The 20,615-nt window shown below is 34.2% G+C and overlaps 6 protein-coding genes across 6 annotated transcripts; 1 reads left to right on the top strand and 5 right to left on the bottom strand.

The window, feature by feature from the left end:
* Window positions 1-42: 42 nt before the first annotated feature.
* Window positions 43-2,813, bottom strand: BX664DRAFT_325124 (SPX domain-containing protein). Its single transcript, XM_051543961.1, has 3 exons — window positions 2,641-2,813; window positions 444-2,529; window positions 43-326 (listed from the first exon to the last, which is right to left on the bottom strand). The coding sequence occupies exons 1-3, from the start codon at window positions 2,700-2,702 to the stop codon at window positions 153-155; spliced, it is 2,322 nt and encodes a 773-aa protein (XP_051403130.1). The 5' UTR covers window positions 2,703-2,813; the 3' UTR covers window positions 43-152.
* Window positions 2,814-4,960: 2,147 nt separating this feature from the next.
* Window positions 4,961-10,501, bottom strand: BX664DRAFT_68541 (uncharacterized protein). Its single transcript, XM_051549695.1, has 16 exons — window positions 9,622-10,501; window positions 9,247-9,516; window positions 8,828-9,167; window positions 8,281-8,696; window positions 7,926-8,139; window positions 7,634-7,795; window positions 7,513-7,567; window positions 7,110-7,439; window positions 6,941-7,047; window positions 6,673-6,865; window positions 6,423-6,569; window positions 6,218-6,339; window positions 5,988-6,128; window positions 5,613-5,908; window positions 5,499-5,550; window positions 4,961-5,409 (listed from the first exon to the last, which is right to left on the bottom strand). The coding sequence occupies exons 1-16, from the start codon at window positions 10,386-10,388 to the stop codon at window positions 5,251-5,253; spliced, it is 3,771 nt and encodes a 1,256-aa protein (XP_051403129.1). The 5' UTR covers window positions 10,389-10,501; the 3' UTR covers window positions 4,961-5,250.
* A 1,359-nt stretch (window positions 10,502-11,860) lies between these two features.
* BX664DRAFT_325122 (fumarate hydratase precursor rhizopus oryzae) lies at window positions 11,861-14,094 on the bottom strand. The gene is made up of 9 exons (XM_051543960.1): window positions 13,969-14,094; window positions 13,829-13,908; window positions 13,578-13,734; window positions 13,459-13,516; window positions 13,224-13,356; window positions 12,783-13,146; window positions 12,535-12,710; window positions 12,358-12,460; window positions 11,861-12,267 (listed from the first exon to the last, which is right to left on the bottom strand). Exons 1-9 carry the CDS (start codon window positions 14,056-14,058, stop codon window positions 11,947-11,949), a joined length of 1,482 nt encoding a protein of 493 aa, XP_051403128.1. The 5' UTR covers window positions 14,059-14,094; the 3' UTR covers window positions 11,861-11,946.
* Window positions 14,095-14,410: 316 nt separating this feature from the next.
* Window positions 14,411-16,058, bottom strand: BX664DRAFT_325118 (26S proteasome subunit RPN7-domain-containing protein). Its single transcript, XM_051543959.1, has 6 exons — window positions 15,820-16,058; window positions 15,547-15,752; window positions 15,112-15,477; window positions 14,920-15,028; window positions 14,685-14,856; window positions 14,411-14,617 (listed from the first exon to the last, which is right to left on the bottom strand). The coding sequence occupies exons 2-6, from the start codon at window positions 15,748-15,750 to the stop codon at window positions 14,443-14,445; spliced, it is 1,026 nt and encodes a 341-aa protein (XP_051403127.1). The 5' UTR covers window positions 15,751-15,752; window positions 15,820-16,058; the 3' UTR covers window positions 14,411-14,442.
* Window positions 16,059-16,251: 193 nt separating this feature from the next.
* BX664DRAFT_292087 (uncharacterized protein) lies at window positions 16,252-18,130 on the top strand. The gene is made up of 6 exons (XM_051541975.1): window positions 16,252-16,524; window positions 16,601-16,683; window positions 16,766-17,061; window positions 17,132-17,356; window positions 17,448-17,840; window positions 17,956-18,130. Exons 1-6 carry the CDS (start codon window positions 16,325-16,327, stop codon window positions 18,040-18,042), a joined length of 1,284 nt encoding a protein of 427 aa, XP_051403126.1. The 5' UTR covers window positions 16,252-16,324; the 3' UTR covers window positions 18,043-18,130.
* Window positions 18,131-18,195: 65 nt separating this feature from the next.
* Window positions 18,196-19,847, bottom strand: BX664DRAFT_378000 (uncharacterized protein). The gene is made up of 2 exons (XM_051548807.1): window positions 19,636-19,847; window positions 18,196-19,514 (listed from the first exon to the last, which is right to left on the bottom strand). Exons 1-2 carry the CDS (start codon window positions 19,744-19,746, stop codon window positions 18,402-18,404), a joined length of 1,224 nt encoding a protein of 407 aa, XP_051403125.1. The 5' UTR covers window positions 19,747-19,847; the 3' UTR covers window positions 18,196-18,401.
* Window positions 19,848-20,615: the final 768 nt, after the last annotated feature.

The raw sequence follows: 20,615 nt of genomic DNA, 5'->3' as shown, positions 1-20,615 counted from the left end.
ATATAAAAAAAAAACAAAACAAATAAAAAAAAAAAACCAAATCACATCTATACTAAAATGGAAGGGTATTGATGAAAAAAAAAAAATAATAATAATAAAAAAGATGATGATTAGGGATAAAGGATACATATAAAAATAAAACAAAAAATAAACTAATAACCAATAGCAGACATAATACCATAACCGAGAGTGAAGATCAAGACAGTACAGACAATACTTGTAGGTACACCAGTTATAAGGAAATCACGAGAGGACAAGTAGGGTTTACCAAAGCGATCTTCCAACATAACAGCACTCATATTGGGATATCCACTGACAGGAAGACCCTATTTATTATTTAAAAATAAAGAAGAAGAAAAAAATATGAGTATAAAGACCAGTCTTACTTTTTTTTTTTTAAAAAAAAGAATCATGTTCTTATGATTATAATCACTAATTCTTACCATTCCTGCTGAGCAAGCAAGGCCAGCGCCCATGACCAAAAGGTTTGGATGAGGAACAGGAAGATGTTGACCAACTTGTTGAACGATAGGCACGATGATCAATGCAGCGACTGTATGGGAGACAAAAGTGGAGAACACCAAGATCAAAAAGGCAAAAACGGCAAGGATGGCAATAACAGGGAGATCTTGGATACCATCTTTGATTTGTAAAGCGATATCTTGTAAGAGACCAGAAGAAGTAACGGCATTACCCAAAGCCATACCACCTTGAGCCAACACCACAACAGACCATAAAAAGGCATTCAAATCATCTTTGTTGAGAATTTTAGTACCAAAGAACATAAAGAGAGGAATGGCGGCAATGATACCTGTATCACCGATGGCATATTCAATACTTGATTCGGCACACCAGAGAGCGATAGTGATGATTGTGATTAACATAACGTAACCTTGGGCCCAAGTGACTTTTCCAGTAGTAGGTTTGATTTTGTTGAGATGAGGTACATGACGATCAGGGCGGTAGATTAATAATAATAATCCCCAACATGTCAACACACAGATGATAGCAATAGGAAGAGCTACAGCAAACCAGATACCCCATCCAGGATTAGGATTCATGTATTGTAGAGTGACAATATTTTGAGGAGAAGAAATAGGAGAAGTCATACCACCAATACAACTTGCCAAGGCAATTCCAAGGATCAAACAAGAACCAACTGTAGTATGATCAGGTAAAGTACGAAGAATAGGATCAATCAAGGAAAAACAGAGGACAGGCGTAGCAACATTGGAGATCCACATACTAAGGAAAGCAGATACGAACATGATGGCGAGTAATACCCAACGGGGACGAGTACCAGCACGAGAAAGTACATGAGAAGCGAATGCTTTGGCAATACCATATTTGGACAAGGCAGCAGCCAAGGCGAATCCACCGAGTAACATCATGATTGTACCACTAAACATGGAGGCAAAGACAGCTTTGGCAGCAGATTTGGCATTCATCACAGACCCATCGGCATTTCGCATAATACCAAGAAGGACAATCAAAAAAGGAATCAATAATGATGTAGCATACAAAGGAACAGCTTCAGTAGCCCACATAATGGCAGCAAAGATCAGTAGAGCAAAACAGTAATTTTCGGCTTGTTGTTCAAAGATATGGACATTCAGTAACACAATAAAGACCACAATAGAAAGGAGAAAGAAGCAGATTTCCCGTAACAGAGAAGCTTCGAGATCGATAAGGCCAAGAGAATATTTCTTTGGAGGAACGGGATCTTTGACATGAGCATTGAGTTTCTTTCGTTCTTGACTGATCATATCGCGCCAGACAGTATTCCGATCATAAGTCACTTGATCACGAAGATGAGTTTTCATTTGGCGGATAGCAAGATTGGTATCATCATGACAAAAAGCGCTGGCATATAACTTTTCCACACGAACGATTTGATTTTGAAGTTGTTGAATCGTTTGAGGCATAAAAGGTCGAGAATCAAGTACCATTTTCTTCAAATATTGATTTCGTAAATCACCATCGAGGACTTTATCATGTTTCTTGAGAATCTTCTGAAAGGCAGATTTGTTCAAATCGATATAGGATTCCAATTCAGAGAGGGAGACATACAGATTAATTAATCGAGATCGTAAATCCATCATCATCTGAACATGGGAAGGAGCGGTCGAATGCATAGTATAACGTGATTCCAATGAAGGTCGTCGTTTAGTTGTTGGTTTCTCTTCTTTGCTTGTTACAGTGCCAGAAACATTCAATGTAGAATCCAAAGTTTCCAAGGTATAAACAGGATTGTTATTTGGGTAATGATCAGTTTCATCAGTTTCCACCAAATCAAGAGATGCTTCAAGTTCGTCCAATAGAGAATAAAGTTCAGATTCTTTTTGGGTATAGAAATCGAATACTTTTTCTAATTGTAAATCCAGTTGAGTCAAAAATACATTTTCATCCAATTTAGTTGATGTTGTTTCTCCTTGTTCATTTGCATCATGTCGTTGTATTTCTTGTTGGTTGACTGCATCCACACGTTCTTTTTCTAGTTGAAAAATAATCTTCTTCAAATGATCATACCTTTAATAATAAAATAAAATAAAATAAAATCGGTTTTAATTTTAATTTGTTTATTTGTTTGATTGATGAAAATGTTGAATAATAATAATAATAATAATAATAATAACTTACGCAACGTATTTGTCAATCCAATCCGGGACAGCATTGAATTGTAAAGAATGGGAAAACTTCATTTTCTATAACAAGATAATGAATATATAAAATGAAGAAAAAAATTAAAAAAACAACAGGAAGAAGAAGGAAAATGGAAAAGCAGGTATAAAAAAAAAAAAGAGAAAGAAAGAGAAAAGAAAGAGTTAAAAAGAAAAAAAAAAACTTTTTTTTTATCGGTATTTTATAATTGACAGGTAAGAAATCCTAAGTCCAAAAAAAAACTCCGTTACTATGTGTGACAGTTGCACAGATAGTAATTCAAGTTGATGATTCGCTAAAATGGGCTCCCACACCACCTCACTCCACCCCCACGTGTGGTCACTTGAGGTAGCCTGAGCTCTCTTTTTTTTTTTTTTTTGTATTTGAACTATAATATTTTTTTTTTTAAATACATTTTATCAATTCAAATTATCATCAACATGTTAATCATTCATTCCCTGAAAAAAAATAAAAGGGAGTAACTTTCTTTTTTATGATGCCAAGCCCCTTGTTCCTTTAAAGAAAAAGAAAAGGGTTAAATCTTTCCCCTTTGACCGATAGAGAATATATAAAAAGAAAAGAAAAACCGAAACATAGGAACAATGTTAGTTAAACCCATTCATTGTCGAATCCATTGACCAATCAAAGCCCACACGTGCAGGAATGCAAAGACTTGACTCGATCGTTGATCGTTGGATTCAATCTTTTTTTTTTTGCGCTACTTGAATCGTGTAACCTCAAATTTCCTCTCCAGCTTTAATTTTTCTTTTTGTACCTGACAAATACCGTGTCCCGTAACAATGATAAATATATATATTGTTTTTTTATTATTTATGTATTGATTTATTCAGATGATAGAAAGTTACTTAAAGTTAGTTTTTATCAATATCGTCATCATTATGATTATCATACATCATGTTTGATAAGCAATAATAAATAATAAAAAGTCATCACAAATCATATCACTTTAAACACCCGAGAAACCCATTCTTTTTTTTTTTTTTTTTTTTACTACAAAACCCAGATTTTATTGGTGTGGTTTCAGTTCATAATAATAAATAACAACATATGATAAAAAAAGGGGGTGATCATCAATATGTAAGTACGGAGGAAAATAAACTAAAACTAGGTTTTGACGTTTCCATAAACAGATGCAATCAGAGCTTTTGCACGAAGCAGGAGAGATGGACCATTAATACCATGACGATCGACACCATGCAGATTCTTTGACTTTGTTGTCGTTGTTACTAGATGTGATTGATCATCCATTGGCATACGTGTTGCTGAATCAGAGATTGGAGATGATGGAGGTGATGATGGAGACGACGATCCTAACATTGTCTTTCGATCAAAAAGTGTTTCGATAGTAGTATACTCGAAAAGTAGTATTGCGAAGCACTCCTGTGTTGTAATATCCAATTCTTCAGATGTAACAAAACCAGTCGCATGTCTCCTAATATCCATCAAATCATGTAAAATGAGTAACATTACTGGATTGGATGTATGAAGTGATGTCAATTTCGTCGTAAGTTCCTTGCATAGTGAATCGAACTGTTCATTATCGAGAGATTCATTGATAATTCGTTGTCTCTTTGTTGATCCTTGTCGAGGCTTTAAAGTTTCTTCTTGTAATACCTATACCATCAATATGTATGCAAATGAATACACAAAAATATAATGCAATGATACGCCCAGCTTTTTTTTTTCTTCTTTCCCTTACTTCTATATATGCTGATAATGCCGCTTTGAAACCTTCTTCTTCATTAAGTAAAGTTGTGCTTGCCCTTTTCAATTTTCGACAGAGACTCTTCAATGTATCTAGATCTTTCGTTTCCTTTGCCAATTCAATCAAAAACATCACATATTGTCGGATAAATACGAAATGTTTCCCTGGTCTAATCAGCATATGATGATCATCGTAAGTTATTCAAGTCCATCCAATCTTTCATTATATTGTTATTGTTTTTTTTTAATACCTTTCCAATTCGGGTCTCCAAATGTTGACCAGTCCTTTATTTATTTGCTTGAGAGTAAATAATTGAAGTAGTTCCGATTTAGCTTTTCGAGCGTCCTTGTAGATCTTGTGGTAAATCCATGCAATCTAAACAAGAAGAAAAAAAAGAATAAATAATCTATCTATTTCCTTGAATTTATTTTCTTTTTCTACTATACCTTATAAACGGGTCGGTGTTGCCAATGTTTCTTGTCCACTTTCCGCAGTTCAGTCAATTTTTGAAATATGAGATCAAAGGCTTTCTGTTTGTCGATACCACCAAGATCTTGATGTTGTTCAACTTGATTCGTATCTGTTGTTAAATCCACGATCCCTGTCACTGAACTAGAATCGTCGGCAGCACGGCAAAGTGTTTTGACAGTAGTTGTCGCCGGCGATCCTACTGTTGATACAGTTGTGAATGGCGTTGTTGACGATGACGGTAATAAACATGATGCTGCTGAAGATAATGATGATGATGCTGGTACATGAAGCTGGTTAGTGGCCTGTATCGCGGAAACTTTATCTAAATACGGAAGAATATCAACCGGCTAACAAAACAAGAAAAATCAAAGACATGAGAGAGAACCGATACTTCATAAATCACTTAAATCCAAACTTACTTTTATACTTCCAGTGTAGAGATATTTCGCAAGAGTGGAATATAATTTATATATAGGTTCCAAAGGCGCATTTCCAGTTGATGATGTATCGTGAGACTGTTTAATTGATCGCATGTACCAACCGATCACTTCCTAAAAGCCAAAAAAAAAAAAAAAAAAATTATGAATAAATGAATCGTAATTTTGTACGGATGAATATTGCTATAGAAAAAGTGGATTACCTTTGCTGGTCTGTGCAGATTGCCGTAACATTTTCCAATCATAAACAACGTTCTAAAAGAAGAAACGAAAGGAATCAGTTTCGGTCACTATTCCTTTTTTTTTTTTTTCGTTACCTCCATTCAGAGTGATCTTCCGATTTGTAATGTAAAGCTTGGGAAAAGAGTTCCAAAGATAATCTGTATGCCAAGGAAGGCTTTGGTTTTATTGGTTTCGTGTCTTGTAACGTACCTGTGGAATCCAAAGTTTTGACTGGTTTGTTCCATATAAATGCTTCCATATTCATTGGTGCACAAGCCATACTATATACCAAAGAACCAAACCTCGTAAAGAATTCAAACAATTGCTTCTTCTTTAGTCGATGTCCTACAGTAGATAGTTGCCAGGTCTTGATAAAACAATGGAATGCTTCCTATAACAAAGATACAAAGAAAAAAATATAATGTATAAGTAAATGGATATTTATATATAAAATCCTGTCGTTGACTTACCCTTTGATAAATAATAATTTGATCTTGATGTGTGATGATATTGACCGCACTCCATGTAAGTTCTTCCTCTGCTAATTGTGATAAAGAACATCCAAGTTCGTACCAGCCTTGATGATCATCAGGATGAAGAATCACATGACACTGGGGATAGAGAATAAAAAAAAATAAATAAATAAAGAAAAATGTAAATAAAATTGTTGCATGAAAAAAAAATAAAAATAAAAACTTACTTTGAATTGTTCAATGGCTTCTTCCAAATCAGTCATAGTTTTTTCAGAGCTAACTTTGGGTCGATTTTTGATATGCATTCGAAGAATTTTGCCACGGATAAAGAATATATGCCCAAACACAACTAAGAATTTTTTTAAAAGAAAAGTAAGATATATGATTTGATATAACATGTCACTATAAAATGCTATAGTTATTAGTGATTACCGGAAAGAGATGAAGATGAAGAAGATTTTGCTTCTGTCAAATCAATAGGCAAATCACTTTGTTGTAACATAGACTGAATTGATTGGTGAATATTCACAAGTCGTCCAAGATAGCCTTCAATAATTGCACGATTTCTTTGGACATAAGCTAAGAAAAAAAAAAAAGAAAGAAAGAAAAAAAAAAAGAGAGGTTAGAATGAAGGTAAATCAAGGCAAAGGGAGCCATTTTGAATAAATAGGACACAACTTACAATTATCAGATGGTAATTCTTCGAATAGACCAGAAACAGTTTCAATAGCATCCCTCAAATCGTTCTTCAGAGGTGCATTTCGATCCATCTTCATTAATACATCGTCAATAACAAGGTTGTAGAGATGTTCAGCAGCTTCTTCATTCAAGGTTCCATGGACAGCATGATGTTCTTCTATAAGTTCAGCTTCCGCCTATCAGTAAAAGGTTTTTTTAGTTATTAAAACAAGATTTCCTACATATCAATCAATGTATTCAAATGTACTTACTGCCAAATGGACACCATATAAACAATGATAGCATTGATAGATTCCCCGTCGATTATTGTTTGCATCAACTTCACTAAGGACTTGGACAAGATGTTGTAAAAAGATACCTAGATTGTAACCATTTTGAAAACATTAGTAGGACGGTTTATATTGTTTTAAAAATAATTACCTTTGGATGCACCACAAACTTCGCGTTCCCCAAGTTCATCATGCATATTTTGTAATAGACTGGCCAATGACACCATCTTATTTTCATCATTGTCGTACTTGATCTTTTGTTGTGCCAAAGTGGAGACTAACACCCAAGATTTCGTAGTAACAGCATTATAGGAATTGATTTTCGTTTTTCTTGAAGGAACGTGTGGAGTCATTTCAGGATTAGAAAAATTGTTGACCAGAGGAATAAAATCAGGATGTCGAAAGGTATAAATGATTGTCGTACGTAATAAAATCATCAGACTATCTATAAACCCAGCATCCAGATTATGCGGCAGCCACTCTATAATAACATCAATTGATACAATCAAGTGAGAATCAAAATAAATTGTAATAAAAGATATATTCCAACTTACTATCACTTTCAGTGTCTAGTAAAAGGTGTATAAAAGCATCAATGACTTGATCAATCTATAAAAAAAGAAAACAAAGGTAAGTATCGATTTCAAACAATTAATTTTCATTTCAAAGCATTACTGAGCTCAAAAGTCTAAAGAATTCAGTATCGTCACCCTTTTTCAATAAAGTGCCTTTCATCATGCGATCCCCACCATATGATACAAGTTCGGAAATAAGGGCCGTCAATATTTTCACATAGCATTTCCAAGCGTCTAGATACCTGTTTGTCTCCAAATAACACTAATTTGGCCAGAAGACAATGAGAAGGTAAAAAAAAAAAAAAAAAAAAAAAAAGTTAGATTTGCAATGCTACGTTTTCTAATATACCAAATACGTCTTTCCAATGAGAGAAAATACGTAAATAATTTACCTTGGCCAATAGTGTCATCACTGGAGTACCCACATCGGTTGCGGTAGATTCAGATGAATCCCAATCCTTTTGCACAATAGGTTCCAGTTTTAGTAATGCCCCTTCATAATCATGATCCACCATTTTTGACTGAACTTCGACAAGATATTTGCCAATCTGTAATAATCGTAGCTTGCGTTTGATAGAAGAACCATTCAATATAGAATCGTACTGGCTAGAAAAAAAATGAAACAATGTTATATACGTTTTTTTTTTTCAGTCTCTTTTGTTTTTTCATATAAACTACCACTACTACCCATGACAAAAGGAAAAAAAAAAAAAAAAAAAAAAAAAAAAAAAAAAAAAAAAAACTTACCAATGCAACCTTGAGTCCAATTCACCTTCATCATTCATTTCAAATAGGAGTTCACATTTTTGATACCATTGGATTGCATCAACCACGTTATTGTCACACTGAGCAAGCTTGCCTTTCAGCCACCAATACCTTGAAAGAAGCTTTTTTCTGTTATTTGTCATCATCATATCCTTACTTTTAGTTTGAGTCAAAAAGGAAGGTTCAAACGAGTCCATAGAATCTTTAATCAAAGTGCGATCCACTATAGTCATCCACAAGTTACATAGTTCCTTGTGATGTTTAGTCATTTTGGCGTGTTTTTCTGTAAGCATTCTTTGTTTTGACGATAATGACGTTCCAGTCACAGTGTTAGCTTGTTCCGTTCTAATACTGTTGATGAGTCGATCAGTAAGATTTTCAGACAAACACAATATCACCTAATTATTCCAAAAGAAAGAAATGAGAGAGAGAGAGAGGATAAAAATGATGATATATAATACAAAAGAAGAATGTCAATTAGTAATTATGCTTTTTTTTTTCCTTTCTATCCCATCATCATGTTGCATACCTGTAACTGCTGCTCATTGGTTTCTAATTGTGGACATAGATCTCGGTTAGAAGACAAGGTGTTTATCAAATCTTGACCCATCAATTCAGTAGCTTCCAATAGCAAATCCATTGTGGCTTCATCAACATTGTCAGTCGAATTGGTGATTTGTTGGAGAATGGCAATGATAGTTAAGCAAAGACAGTCCAGTGTACCAGAGTTGATATGATTCAATGAGTCAATAAATTTTCGCACGGTCAAATCATCATTGTTTGAAGATGATGTAGGTAACAAAGACGAATCACTTTCAAATTTGGCAAATCGATACTTTCCATTGGGTAAAATAGAATTCAAATCATCCCTATAATATAAGAATGACATTAATGATGAACTTTCCTTTTTCTTCTTTTAAAAAACATAGATATAGAGATAATACTTACTTTACTTTCCAGTTTCCAAAATTCCAGGTAAAAGTAGTTCCCAACTCGGAGACCTTGTAATCAAAGAAGGACCAAAAATGTTCCAACATGGACGTATCAATTCCAATAGTCATAGGTGCAAACCAAGGTGTACTTCGGCAAAGACCATTCAAATTCCCCAGAGTATCAAAAACATCTTGAACCATACTATTGAGTGCATTTTCTTCTTCCAACATTTTTTTCTTTGAGACTTCTTCACTTTCCACTTTTTCTTTTTGCCTTTTCGAAGCCCTTTTGTTGCAAAAAGAAAGAAAGAGAGAGAGAGAAAAGAAGTTATAGTAAATTTTAATCCAATCATATTCTATCCACCCTTTTTTTCTAATGCTTATTGCTTACCTCAAGGATGATCTCTTTTCTTCGCGTTCATCATCATCATCTTTGTCATCATCGTTTCCAGCGTTGTTTGTTTGATCATCCCGTTTCCGTTTCAAAGATCTATTTCCGTAACCATCCGCTGTTGAAATATCATCATCGTCATCTGCCGTCAAATCTGTGATCTCTACACAAGTCGCCGCTTTTCCAAAGAAATGTTGTAGAGTACCATGATCATCTCTTCTCGTGACTGTCATGTTGAGGTTCCTATCAAGAGTAGCTGGTAGACTTGATTCCATCGTATGCTCTTTGTTGTTTTCATTCGCTTTATCATCAGTTTGTGTGTTATTTAAAACTGGTATGTCAGATGAAGGAGGATTGAGATCCATAGTAGTGGTGCCATTTGGTAAGGATCGCACAAGGCTTGGTAACTTGGCCGTTCTGTTGGCTTGATCTTGAACCTTTGAAGTATCCAGAGTATCATTTTCGTTAACAAAGCCAGATTCGTTCTTGCCAGACACGTCTTGTTCCATTGGGTCATCAATATATATTTGTACGACTTGATTTACGAATTGAATAGTATTGTCCTTTCCATCATCATCTATGTCTACATATCGTTTTGATTGTACATTCTTTTTGTGATTCAATTTTTTGTATTGTTCTAGTAAAGCAGAGATAAGTTGGGTCCAGTTTGCCGTTTCTAAGTTGATGTTAATATGGTAGCTGGAACTAGAGATACCGTTGCTGGTTGCTACTACTACCCGAGGATCATTGATGACAATCATTGACATCTTTTGCTCTAGTTCCTTTCCTGCTGTCCAGTTAGGGTGTCGTTGCTTGCCAAGTTTGAGATATATGTTGCATAATGAATAATCACCAATATCAAATAAAACCTATGGATCATCGATAAGACCAATAAATATAACTGGAATGAATATCACGTATCTCCTTTTCCATTTGTTTCTTTTTCTTTCTGAATCTTACTTGACATAATCCTTCAAAGCACCTCCACTGAATAGGGGACAAGTTCTGATTGCAAAGTATCGCCCGAGCGTTATCTTCGACGGAATGAGTAGCTGAGGTAGTTGTCGGGAGTAAAGTCGATGTCAATTTCTGACGTTGATGTTGCGATCCATCTGAATAAAAACCCTTTTCGAACGCCATCCGAGCCAAACGTAGATTTTGTAAGGAAGAAGCAAGACGACCAATACGATACCATATTGATCTTTCAGAAGGATCGATCATAAGAGCCTAAAGATTGTAAAAGTAATAAAAGATTATTAAAAACGCCATTTAATTTTCAAAAAAAAAATAGTTTTTTATTTATTTCAGACTTACTTTGAGATAATATTCCATGGCCTTTTCTGCCAAGCTGTCGCGTTCACTATTGGAAGGACCGAGATCGTTGAATTCATCTTCAATAATAGCCGCATAATTTTTGAACACAAGGAATCGTAGCATCACCAAGGAAGAAGAATGTAAAGCGTCACCTTTAGTTTGTTCCTATATAAAAAAAACCGGACATATATATATAGTTAGTTCACAGTAGAGAATCACGCAAAACGGGGATAGGTGAAGTAAATCTCTTTTTTTTTTTGTTTGTTTGTTTGATTTACTTCGGTATCTTCGTCAGTCATAATATCATTGCCCAGAATGGATTCATATTCTGCTTTGGCTTCCGAACGTCGTCCACTTTGATGTATTTGAAGAGTTGCCTGATATGCTTCCAAGAGATTTTCAATCTAATACCAAAACCAAAATAGAAGATAGTTTTGTTTGAATTGAAGGTTTGGAGAAGGATAGAAGAAACAAATTTACCTGAATTTCTGTATTATCGACTTCTTCAACGTCATCGCCTTTATTGAGGGTACGCCAGCGTATCTAAAATAATTCATAATTTAAAAATAATAATATACATTCTATTAGTTTTGTTTTTGACAAGAGTGAATTTAGATTAAAAGGTAAATTACCATATTGGCATAAAGTTGAAAGTAAAGTAAAGAAAGGCACTGGCACCCACCCTTTTTTTTTTTTTTTTCCTTGTCTTCCTGTGATCACTATTGAAACTCCGGGTTTCTTTTTTTTTTGCTGCTGATCAGAAGCAGTTGAGCATTGAACAGAAGCTCAAAAATAAACCAAAGCCACTTGAAAGTCGAATATGAAATTGACGGTTTTGGATGAAAGATACTACTAGTAACACAAAAAATACATAAAACACCATAATTATAAACTATTTTGCCATAATCATCAATTAAATACTTGCTTTAAAAAGTCAAAACATTTTTTTTTTTATTGAGGCCTTTAAAAACACTAATCTAATCTAAATCTAATTCATGCATGTGGGAGTGTTTAGTGAGGACCCAACATCTTCTTAGGATCAACCCATTCATCAAATTGTTCAGAAGACAAGTAACCCAAGGACATAGCGGCTTCTTTCAATGTAGTTCCTTCAGCATGAGCCTTCTTGGCACACTTGGCAGCCTTGTCATAACCAATGTAAGGATTAAGAGCGGTCACCAACATGAGGGATTCGTTCATGATACGATCAATCTTTTCTTCATTAGCCTTGATTCCGACAACACAGTTTTGGGTGAAGGATTGAGCAGCATCAGAAAGAAGGCGGACAGATTGAATAAGGTTATTAATCAAGACAGGCTTGAAAACGTTAAGCTAACAAATAATAAAACCCAATTAGTAAACATTATAATCACACATTTATATAAACACCCCATTCTATATATATATATATATATAACTTACTTCAAAGTGGCCGTTGGAACCAGCAATAGATACGGCAGTGTTATTTCCCATGACTTGAGAGCAAACCATAGTCATAGCTTCAACTTGAGTAGGGTTCACCTTTCTATTAATATAAAAACAATAAAAGATAAATTTATCTATTCCTTTTTTTTTATAAGAAAAAAAAATGATCATTACCCGGGCATAATGGAAGAACCAGGTTCATTTTGAGGCAATTCGAGTTCACCCAAACCACATCGAGGACCAGAGGCAAGGAAACGGATATCATTGGAGATCTTCATCAAGGAGACAGCAACAGTATTCAAGTGTCCGTGAGCTTCAACAATAGCATCATGAGCAGCAAGGGCTTCGAACTAAATTGAATATTAAAAAAAATATATATGTAAGTTGAACAGAGTCATCATTTGAGATTTTAAAATAAATACCTTGTTGGGAGCAGTTCTGAAAGGAAGACCAGTGATTTCAGCAATGGCGGCAGCGACCTTTTCATCAAAACCAACACGGGTGTTGATACCACTACCGACAGCAGTACCACCTTGAGCCAAATTGTACAAGCGATCAAGAGAACCTTCCACACGTTGAATACCATAAGTAAGTTGTTGAGCATAACCAGAGAATTCTTGACCAAGAGTCAAGGGAGTGGCGTCTTGTAAATGAGTACGACCAATCTTGATAATATCCTTAAATTCATCCGACTTTGCTTGAATGGCATCACGCAATTCAGTAAGAGCAGGGATAAGACGATGAGTAATTTCAACAACGGCAGCAACGTGCATAGCAGTAGGGAAACTAAAATCAATCAAAAAAAAAAAGAATCAATATCAGTAATCTACAATAAGTCTTTCTGTCTTTTAAGATCAACATACGTATCGTTGGAAGATTGGCTCATGTTTACATGGTCGTTAGGATGAACAGGATTCTTGGAACCAAGTTCACCACCAAGCAATTCAATAGCACGGTTGGAAATAACTTCATTCACATTCATATTAGTTTGAGTACCTAGATAAAAGGAAACAAAAAAAAAAGTCAACGCTCAGAATCCCTCATCATAACAACACATAATTATTTCCCTGTTCTTTTCTTTTTTTTTTTTTTCCTTACCGCTGCCAGTTTGCCAAACAACGAGAGGGAAATGTTCGCTAAGAGAACCATCAATCACCTAGATATATGAAATCAGTAAGTATTTCAAGGTACAAATTTTTTTTTTTTTTTTGTATTACTTCATTAGCAGCTTGTTGGATAGCTTCAGCGACCTTGGGATCCAAACCGTAAGTTTGGTTGACAGATGCAGCAGCTTTCTTGACCACACCAAAAGCCTTAATCAAAGGTTCGGGCATACGTTCACGAGGACCGCCAATCTTGAAGTTTTGCAAGGATCTATTTTGAAGATAAAGTGTCAATTTCATTTTTTCTTTTTCTCTCTGAGCAAGAACCAATATCATTTCTATAATGTTATTTTTTTTTTTTTTACCTTTGAGTTTGAGCACCCCAGTACTTGTCAGCAGGGACTTGAAGGTCACCGAAAGTATCACGTTCAGAACGGAACTTTTGCTGTCAAAATAATAATGTATTAGTTCATGTTATTCTTTATCAGTTTATCTTTCAACTTACCAAAGCAGCAGAAGCAGCACCGAAAAGTCGGCTTTGTTGACGAACGGCAACATTCTTCAATTGTTGAGAGGCAGCAAAAGAACGCAACATTATGATGAAACAGTAAAAAGGAAATTCAAACGTGAAACGTAAGAAAGAGCAAAAAAAAAAAAAAGAAAAAAAAAGAAAAAGAAAAGAAAAAGTACCAGGGGTTCTTTTTTTTCAAAATTTCAATCCCAGACATATATGAATGGTAAATCAATTTCCAAATCAAATAATGGAACTACATGTACAGTTTATATATACATATAACTAAACTAAGAGAAAACTATAGATTTCCATATACTATCACATGTATCATGATTTATACAACAGAATAATATATTTATGTTGTATCACACCTTCCCATTAAATCAATAGTCCACATTAATCAACGAGCAAAAATGATATATATATATATATATATGGAAAAAAAAATTGGAAATCTTTATTTGTTCAAACATCAATAACTCTGCTAAGTTTCTGTACTCTATTTAGTAACAAATCCCCTTGTTTGATGACGGTTTGATATTGGGCATTCTTAGCATCTGGTCGATTGGTTTCAATGATTCCATTCACCTTATCAATAACACAGTTGAGACGACCAGCAGCAATAAACTTGTATAGTTCCCTACCAAGAAAAAAATTTTAAATTAAAATCAAATCATTATTCTTCCTTCTTTCCTATCAGCACTTACCTGTCAATATAATCTTCAGTTACACCAAACGCTTGAGCCATGCTTGTGATAGTTAAGGATCGGTAGCTTTCCAAAAGCTGAGCATAAGCGACAATACGCATTTCACGGACATAGTATCGGATATGGGGATAAAGGTAGCGAGAGGTTCGAAGATGTGTTTGTTCGATATTTGCTAAAAAAAAAAAAAAAATTAGAAATCCTATGATTTCACCATTCATCTATAAAGTGAACTTACCAAGAGCACGGAAGAAATGAGCATAGTTGCAATTGTATAAACTAGTCATATAGTCTTCCAAGTAAGGAATATCAGAGATTACTTCCAAAATTTCTGGAGCATCCAAAACCTAGATCAACCAAATATCATAAATGTTAATGATTGCCTTCCCTTTTTTTTAAAAAATAATAATAATAATGGTAATAAGATTACCTTTTTCTTGATATCCACACGTTGCATGCTGATGATACTGGTTAAAACTGCGTACTTGACAAAATCTTGGTATGACATCATTTCTGTACTTGTGAATGTGCTGAGAGTGTCGATGAATTGATTAGCTGCACCTTTAAAATCACGGATAGACATCAAGTATACACCTTCGTAAGCCTTTAATCTGTTACGTCGATCCCAATCACCACCTTGTTCAATCAATTCCTTGAGTTTGTCAATATTCGAGCGAACCATCACATTATCATCAAAGAAGAAGCCAATACGGACCAATGCAAATACAATATCGATTCGAGTACCAAGGGTGATTGACTTTTCCAATAATCCATTATAAGCCTTCAAAGCATTGTCCTAAATTATTATTAAACTTTCATTATTAATATAATCTTCACAATTATTTTATATTATATTACTACTTACTCTGTCTCCAATCATTGCATAATAGTCAGCTTTCTCTAGCAGAGCATCGTTGATTTCCGTTTCACCTTGGTTTTGTTCAGCATCTGTTACTCTATCATCAAACTTTTGTAATTGTTCCTTGTTAGCAGTTTCCATTCGTTCCAGTAAAGCTTGATCCAAAGGTACTTGAAGTTCTTCAGCGATTTGTTTGAAGAAGGGTGCCATATCTACAATAAAAATATAAATAAAATAAATAATATATTTTACAAAAAGTAATATTATATATCTATATACTTTTTTCTTGAATGGCTTCCAAAAGTTGTTTCTTCGATTCATTCTTTAACTCGTCAGGTCCATGTTGAACAATAAATCGATGATGCTAAAGAAAAGAATAAAATATTAATAAATAATATGTAGATATTTCTAAACTATTTACAGCTAGATAAAGATCAGGAATCTTGGAAAGTTCGTTTTCGTCGGATGAACGTGACATTGAGTATTAAATAATAATAAGTGAATAGAAAAGAGAGAGAGAGAGACCTACGCGTTCACTCCAACAAAAAAAAGAAAAAAAATTGGACGGAATTTGAAACTCTTCCTTTTCTTTCGTCTACTTTCTGTCTGCCAGCGTCATCGGTGACTTTCTTTAAGTAGGTACGTAAGAAAAAAAAAGAGTAAAGGTATAGAAAAAAAAAAAGTAATACAAAGTCAGCACTCACTCCTTTTCTCTCCCTCTCTCTCTTTCTTTTCTTTCTTTATTTTTATTTTTTTTTTATTTTTTTTTAATCGATAATATATTATGGTGGCAGCAACAACAACCAGCAACCAAACTCATTCACAACGTATACAACATGCATCTGCTTTGAAGGACGCGAAAAATACGGAACAAGCCATTCATGCTTACAAAGCCATTCTTAGTGAACGTTCCAGTGATGAACAAGTTCTTCGTGAACAAGAAGTTAGTCTATTACATCTAGGTGAAATCTATCGTGAACTTCAGTATGTATAAATATTTAAAACTTGAAAAATTCTTATATATATATATATTGACTTTTTTTTTTTTGTTTCCGTTTAGATTACCTCAAGAACTTGCTGATCTTATTCGGTCTTCTCGCGATTTCATGTCATCTATTGCCAAAGCTAAAACTGCCAAACTCAGTAAGTTCCAAACTGTACAAATTGAGATAAAAATAACTAAATCTCTTCTTTACTTCCCTCTTTTTCCTTCCACTGTTTATAGTTCGTAGTCTTGTTGACATGTTCAATGAAATACCTGATTGTCTACCTCTCCAAATACAAGTATGCAAGGAAAACATTGACTGGGCAAATGAAGATAAACGTATCTTTCTGAAGCAATCCTTGGAAACTCGTTTGGTGGCACTTTATTTGGAAAATAAAATGTATCACGAATCTCTTAGTCTCATTTCACAATTACTCAAGGAACTGAAACGATTAGATGACAAGATGGTATTGGTTGAAGTACAATTATTGGAAAGTCGTGTTTGTCATGCTTTAAGGAATTTACCTAAAGCTAGAGTAAGTTTTATTGTAAATAGGGATATTGACTATTACTAACTTTGGATTCCCCCCCTTGTTCTTATCATAGGCTGCCTTGACTTCTGCTCGTACATCTGCAAATGCTATTTATTGTCCTCCTTTACTTCAAGCTTCTTTGGATATGCAATCTGGCATTCTTCACTCTGAAGAAAAAGATTACAAGACTGCGTACTCATACTTTTTTGAAACATTTGAAGGATATTCTAGTCAAGATGATCCCAAGGCTGTCCTTGCTTTGAAATATATGCTTTTATGTAAAATCATGCTCAACCTGGTAAGTAAAAATATAAGGATTAGGTGAATATGAATTAAATGACTAACCATCCTATTTTTTTTTTCCTTTGTGTTGATATATATGTATATAGGCTGAGGATGTCCATTCTATCATCAACGGTAAAGTGGCTTTACGTTATGCAGGACTTGATATTGAAGCAATGAAAGCAGTGGCTACAGCACATCAAAATCGAAATCTTCAAGAATTTGAAACAGCACTTGCAACATATACTACAGAATTGAACAATGATCCAATCATCCGTACTCAATTGGCTGCACTATACGACACTTTATTGGAACAAAATCTTGTACGTATCATTGAACCATTCTCTCGTGTAGAAATCTCTCATATTGCTGATATGGTGAAACTTCCTTCTCCTCAAGTGGAACAAAAACTATCACAAATGATCTTGGACAAAGCTTTTCATGGTATTCTGGATCAAGGTGCTGGTTGTTTAATTATATTTGATGAACCTGAAGAAGATGTAAGAAATTAAAATAAGAAAAAAAGAAGTGTTGTTATTATGATGGTGATGACTGATCAGAATTTCTCCCTTTTTTTTATAAAAAAAAAAAAAAAAAAAAAAAAAAAAAAAAAAGAAAACTTATGAGACAGCCATTGAAACTCTCAAACAAGTGGACAAGGTGGTTTCTAGTCTGTACCAAAAAGCGGCCAATTTGTCATAAACTGAATGATTTACTAGCATCAGTGGTTGTAGGATAGTTCCTTTATATATATACTTTACCACCCAATAAACTATTTTTTTTCTTTCTATTTGTTTTGGATTGTATTGTGATGAACAAATGAACTAGTTACTTTTATATACAAAATATGTTGTGAATAGGATATAAAAGAAAATCTAAAATTTTATTGATTTAAAAAAAAGAAAAAGAAAACACAGAAGGTGGGGGGTACAACATAATACATAGAAGATAGAAATGAAGACAAAATGTATATTTATATAAGTAGGAAAATAAAATGTATGTGTCTGTGATATAGAATGGGACAAAATAAAAAATCCATCAGAAAAAAGGCTAATATCTATTTAGCTTTGAGCACATTGTACACCAGGTTGACCTTCTTCTTCTTCTTCGTCTTCTTCATATTGAGCACGAGCAGAGCGTTGAGCTTGATATCCAGTAGCATCAGCTAAAACCACTTCATCCACATGTTTGTTACCAAGGGAAGGTAAAGGAGTTCGAGTAGGGAGAATACCATTAAGTTTAGCAATGGTTTCTTCATCGGTCCAGTTGGATTGAGGGAATTCAACGTTGAACTTGACGAAGAGATGACCATGAGTATGATGACGATGAGCAGGCATACCTTCGTTGGGAATCACCTTGACCATGTTGGGTTGAATGGCTTCTCCAGGAAGAACAGAAACCAACAAGATACGATCATCCAAATGAGGAATAGCAAACTGACCACCAGCCAAAGCAGTCAACAAGTCAATCTTGGCTTGATAAACAAGATCATCACCATTACGTTCAAAGGTGCTATGAGGTTTTTCATCTAGGGCAATGATGATATCACCGGGAATAATATTGGGGGCTTGGTCACCTTCTCCAGTGAAAGTGATGGTTTGACCATTCTTCATACCTTTATCGATAAAAACTTCTAGAATCTTCTTTTCACCAACGATCTTTTTACCAAAACATTGCTTGCATCGATCTTTTTCATTGATGATTTCACCTTCACCACGACAATCAGGACAAGCTTGTTGGAATTGTTGCATCATAGGACCCATTTGACGAATAGTAACACGTACACCTTGACCATTACATCCATTACAAGTACGTACAGCACCATCTTTTCCACCCTTGCCATTACATTTGCCACAGAGAACATGTTTTTGAAGAGCCAATTTGGTAGACTTGCCCTTGTAAAGATCTTCCAAACTAACCTTAAGATGATGAACCATATCCTTGCCACGACGAGGACCTTGAGGACCACGAGATCGACCACCACCACCAGCACCACCGAAAAGACCACCACCAAACAATTGAGAAAAGAGATCTTCAGCATCCATACCACCCATACCACCTTGACCATTCAAACCTTCTTCCCCATATTGATCATACATTTGTCGTTTTTCCGTATCAGATAAAACTTCATAAGCATGAGAGATTTCCTTGAATTTATCACCAGCATCAGGATTCTAAAAAAAAAAAAAAAAAAAAAAAAAAAGAAAAGAGAAAAGAAAAAAGGAAATAATTTTGTTTAGTCATCAAGCACAGATCTTTTCCTTTTTTTTTTTCTTTAATCAATCTATAGTTTACCTTGTCGGGATGGTACTTTAAAGCAAGCTTGCGGTAAGCTTTCTTCAATTCGCTTTCAGTTGCAGAGGGAGAAACACCCAAAATATCATAAAACTTTGTTTCACGAACCATGGTAATGGGTAATAGTATGGAAAGAAAAAAAGGGAGGAAGAAATAGAAAGTGAAAGAGAAAAGGGGTGAAAAAAAAAAGGTACCAACTTTGGCCAATTTCAAATATAAACAACCTAGAAAAAAATTCTTTCTCTTTTTTGTTTTTTTTTTGTAATGTCATTGGACGATATAACTCCGCCAGGTCAGTGAATCAATGGGCAAAAATAAAAAAAAAAAAGTTGTAGTCAAGGCACCTAACCAATCAAAATTATGATTTAGTTGAGATGAAAATTGCTTTTTTTTTTATCGATCATCCAAACAATGGGATAAATCTATTAAATATAAAATAATAAAGATGATAGGAAAAAATGAAGATTTAAAGTGTAAGAAAAAGAATTGACAGCGGAATTTGTTTTGATATATAAAAGAGTCATCTTTTTAGCGACACGCGTCATAAAAAAAAAAAGTTTTTTTTTTCTTTTACAAACAGTTCGAAACATAGCCAATGACAAGGACGAATGATTTTGAAAAAACAGTGGAGTTAAAGGAAATCCATATAGATTTGATATATACTATTTGATGATGATGATGTTTGAATATCTTTATTAAAATAATCTAATATAATAATAATAATAATAATAATAAAGAGATTAATATATATATATTAGTAAGAAAGAGTAAAAAAAAAAAAAGAAAAAAGAAAAGAAAAGGATATTGTCGTTCAATCTCGGTTTCGGCTTTCCACTTATGCCTGCGATTTTTTTTTTTTTTTATGTCTTTGAACTCAACAAAACAAAAAAAAAAATTCTTTTTCTCTCTCTCTCTCCCCACTCTCTCTCTCTATTTATTTTTATTTTCTTATTTTTTTTTTCTCTCCCTCTCACTGTCTG

This window comes from Halteromyces radiatus, assembly GCF_025201355.1.
Source record: "Halteromyces radiatus strain CBS 162.75 chromosome Unknown BX664scaffold_2, whole genome shotgun sequence".
NCBI classification, from domain to species: Eukaryota; Fungi; Mucoromycota; class Mucoromycetes; order Mucorales; family Cunninghamellaceae; genus Halteromyces; species Halteromyces radiatus.
Note: the sequence above shows the minus strand (reverse complement) of the source record. Positions and strands in the feature narration are given on the sequence as shown.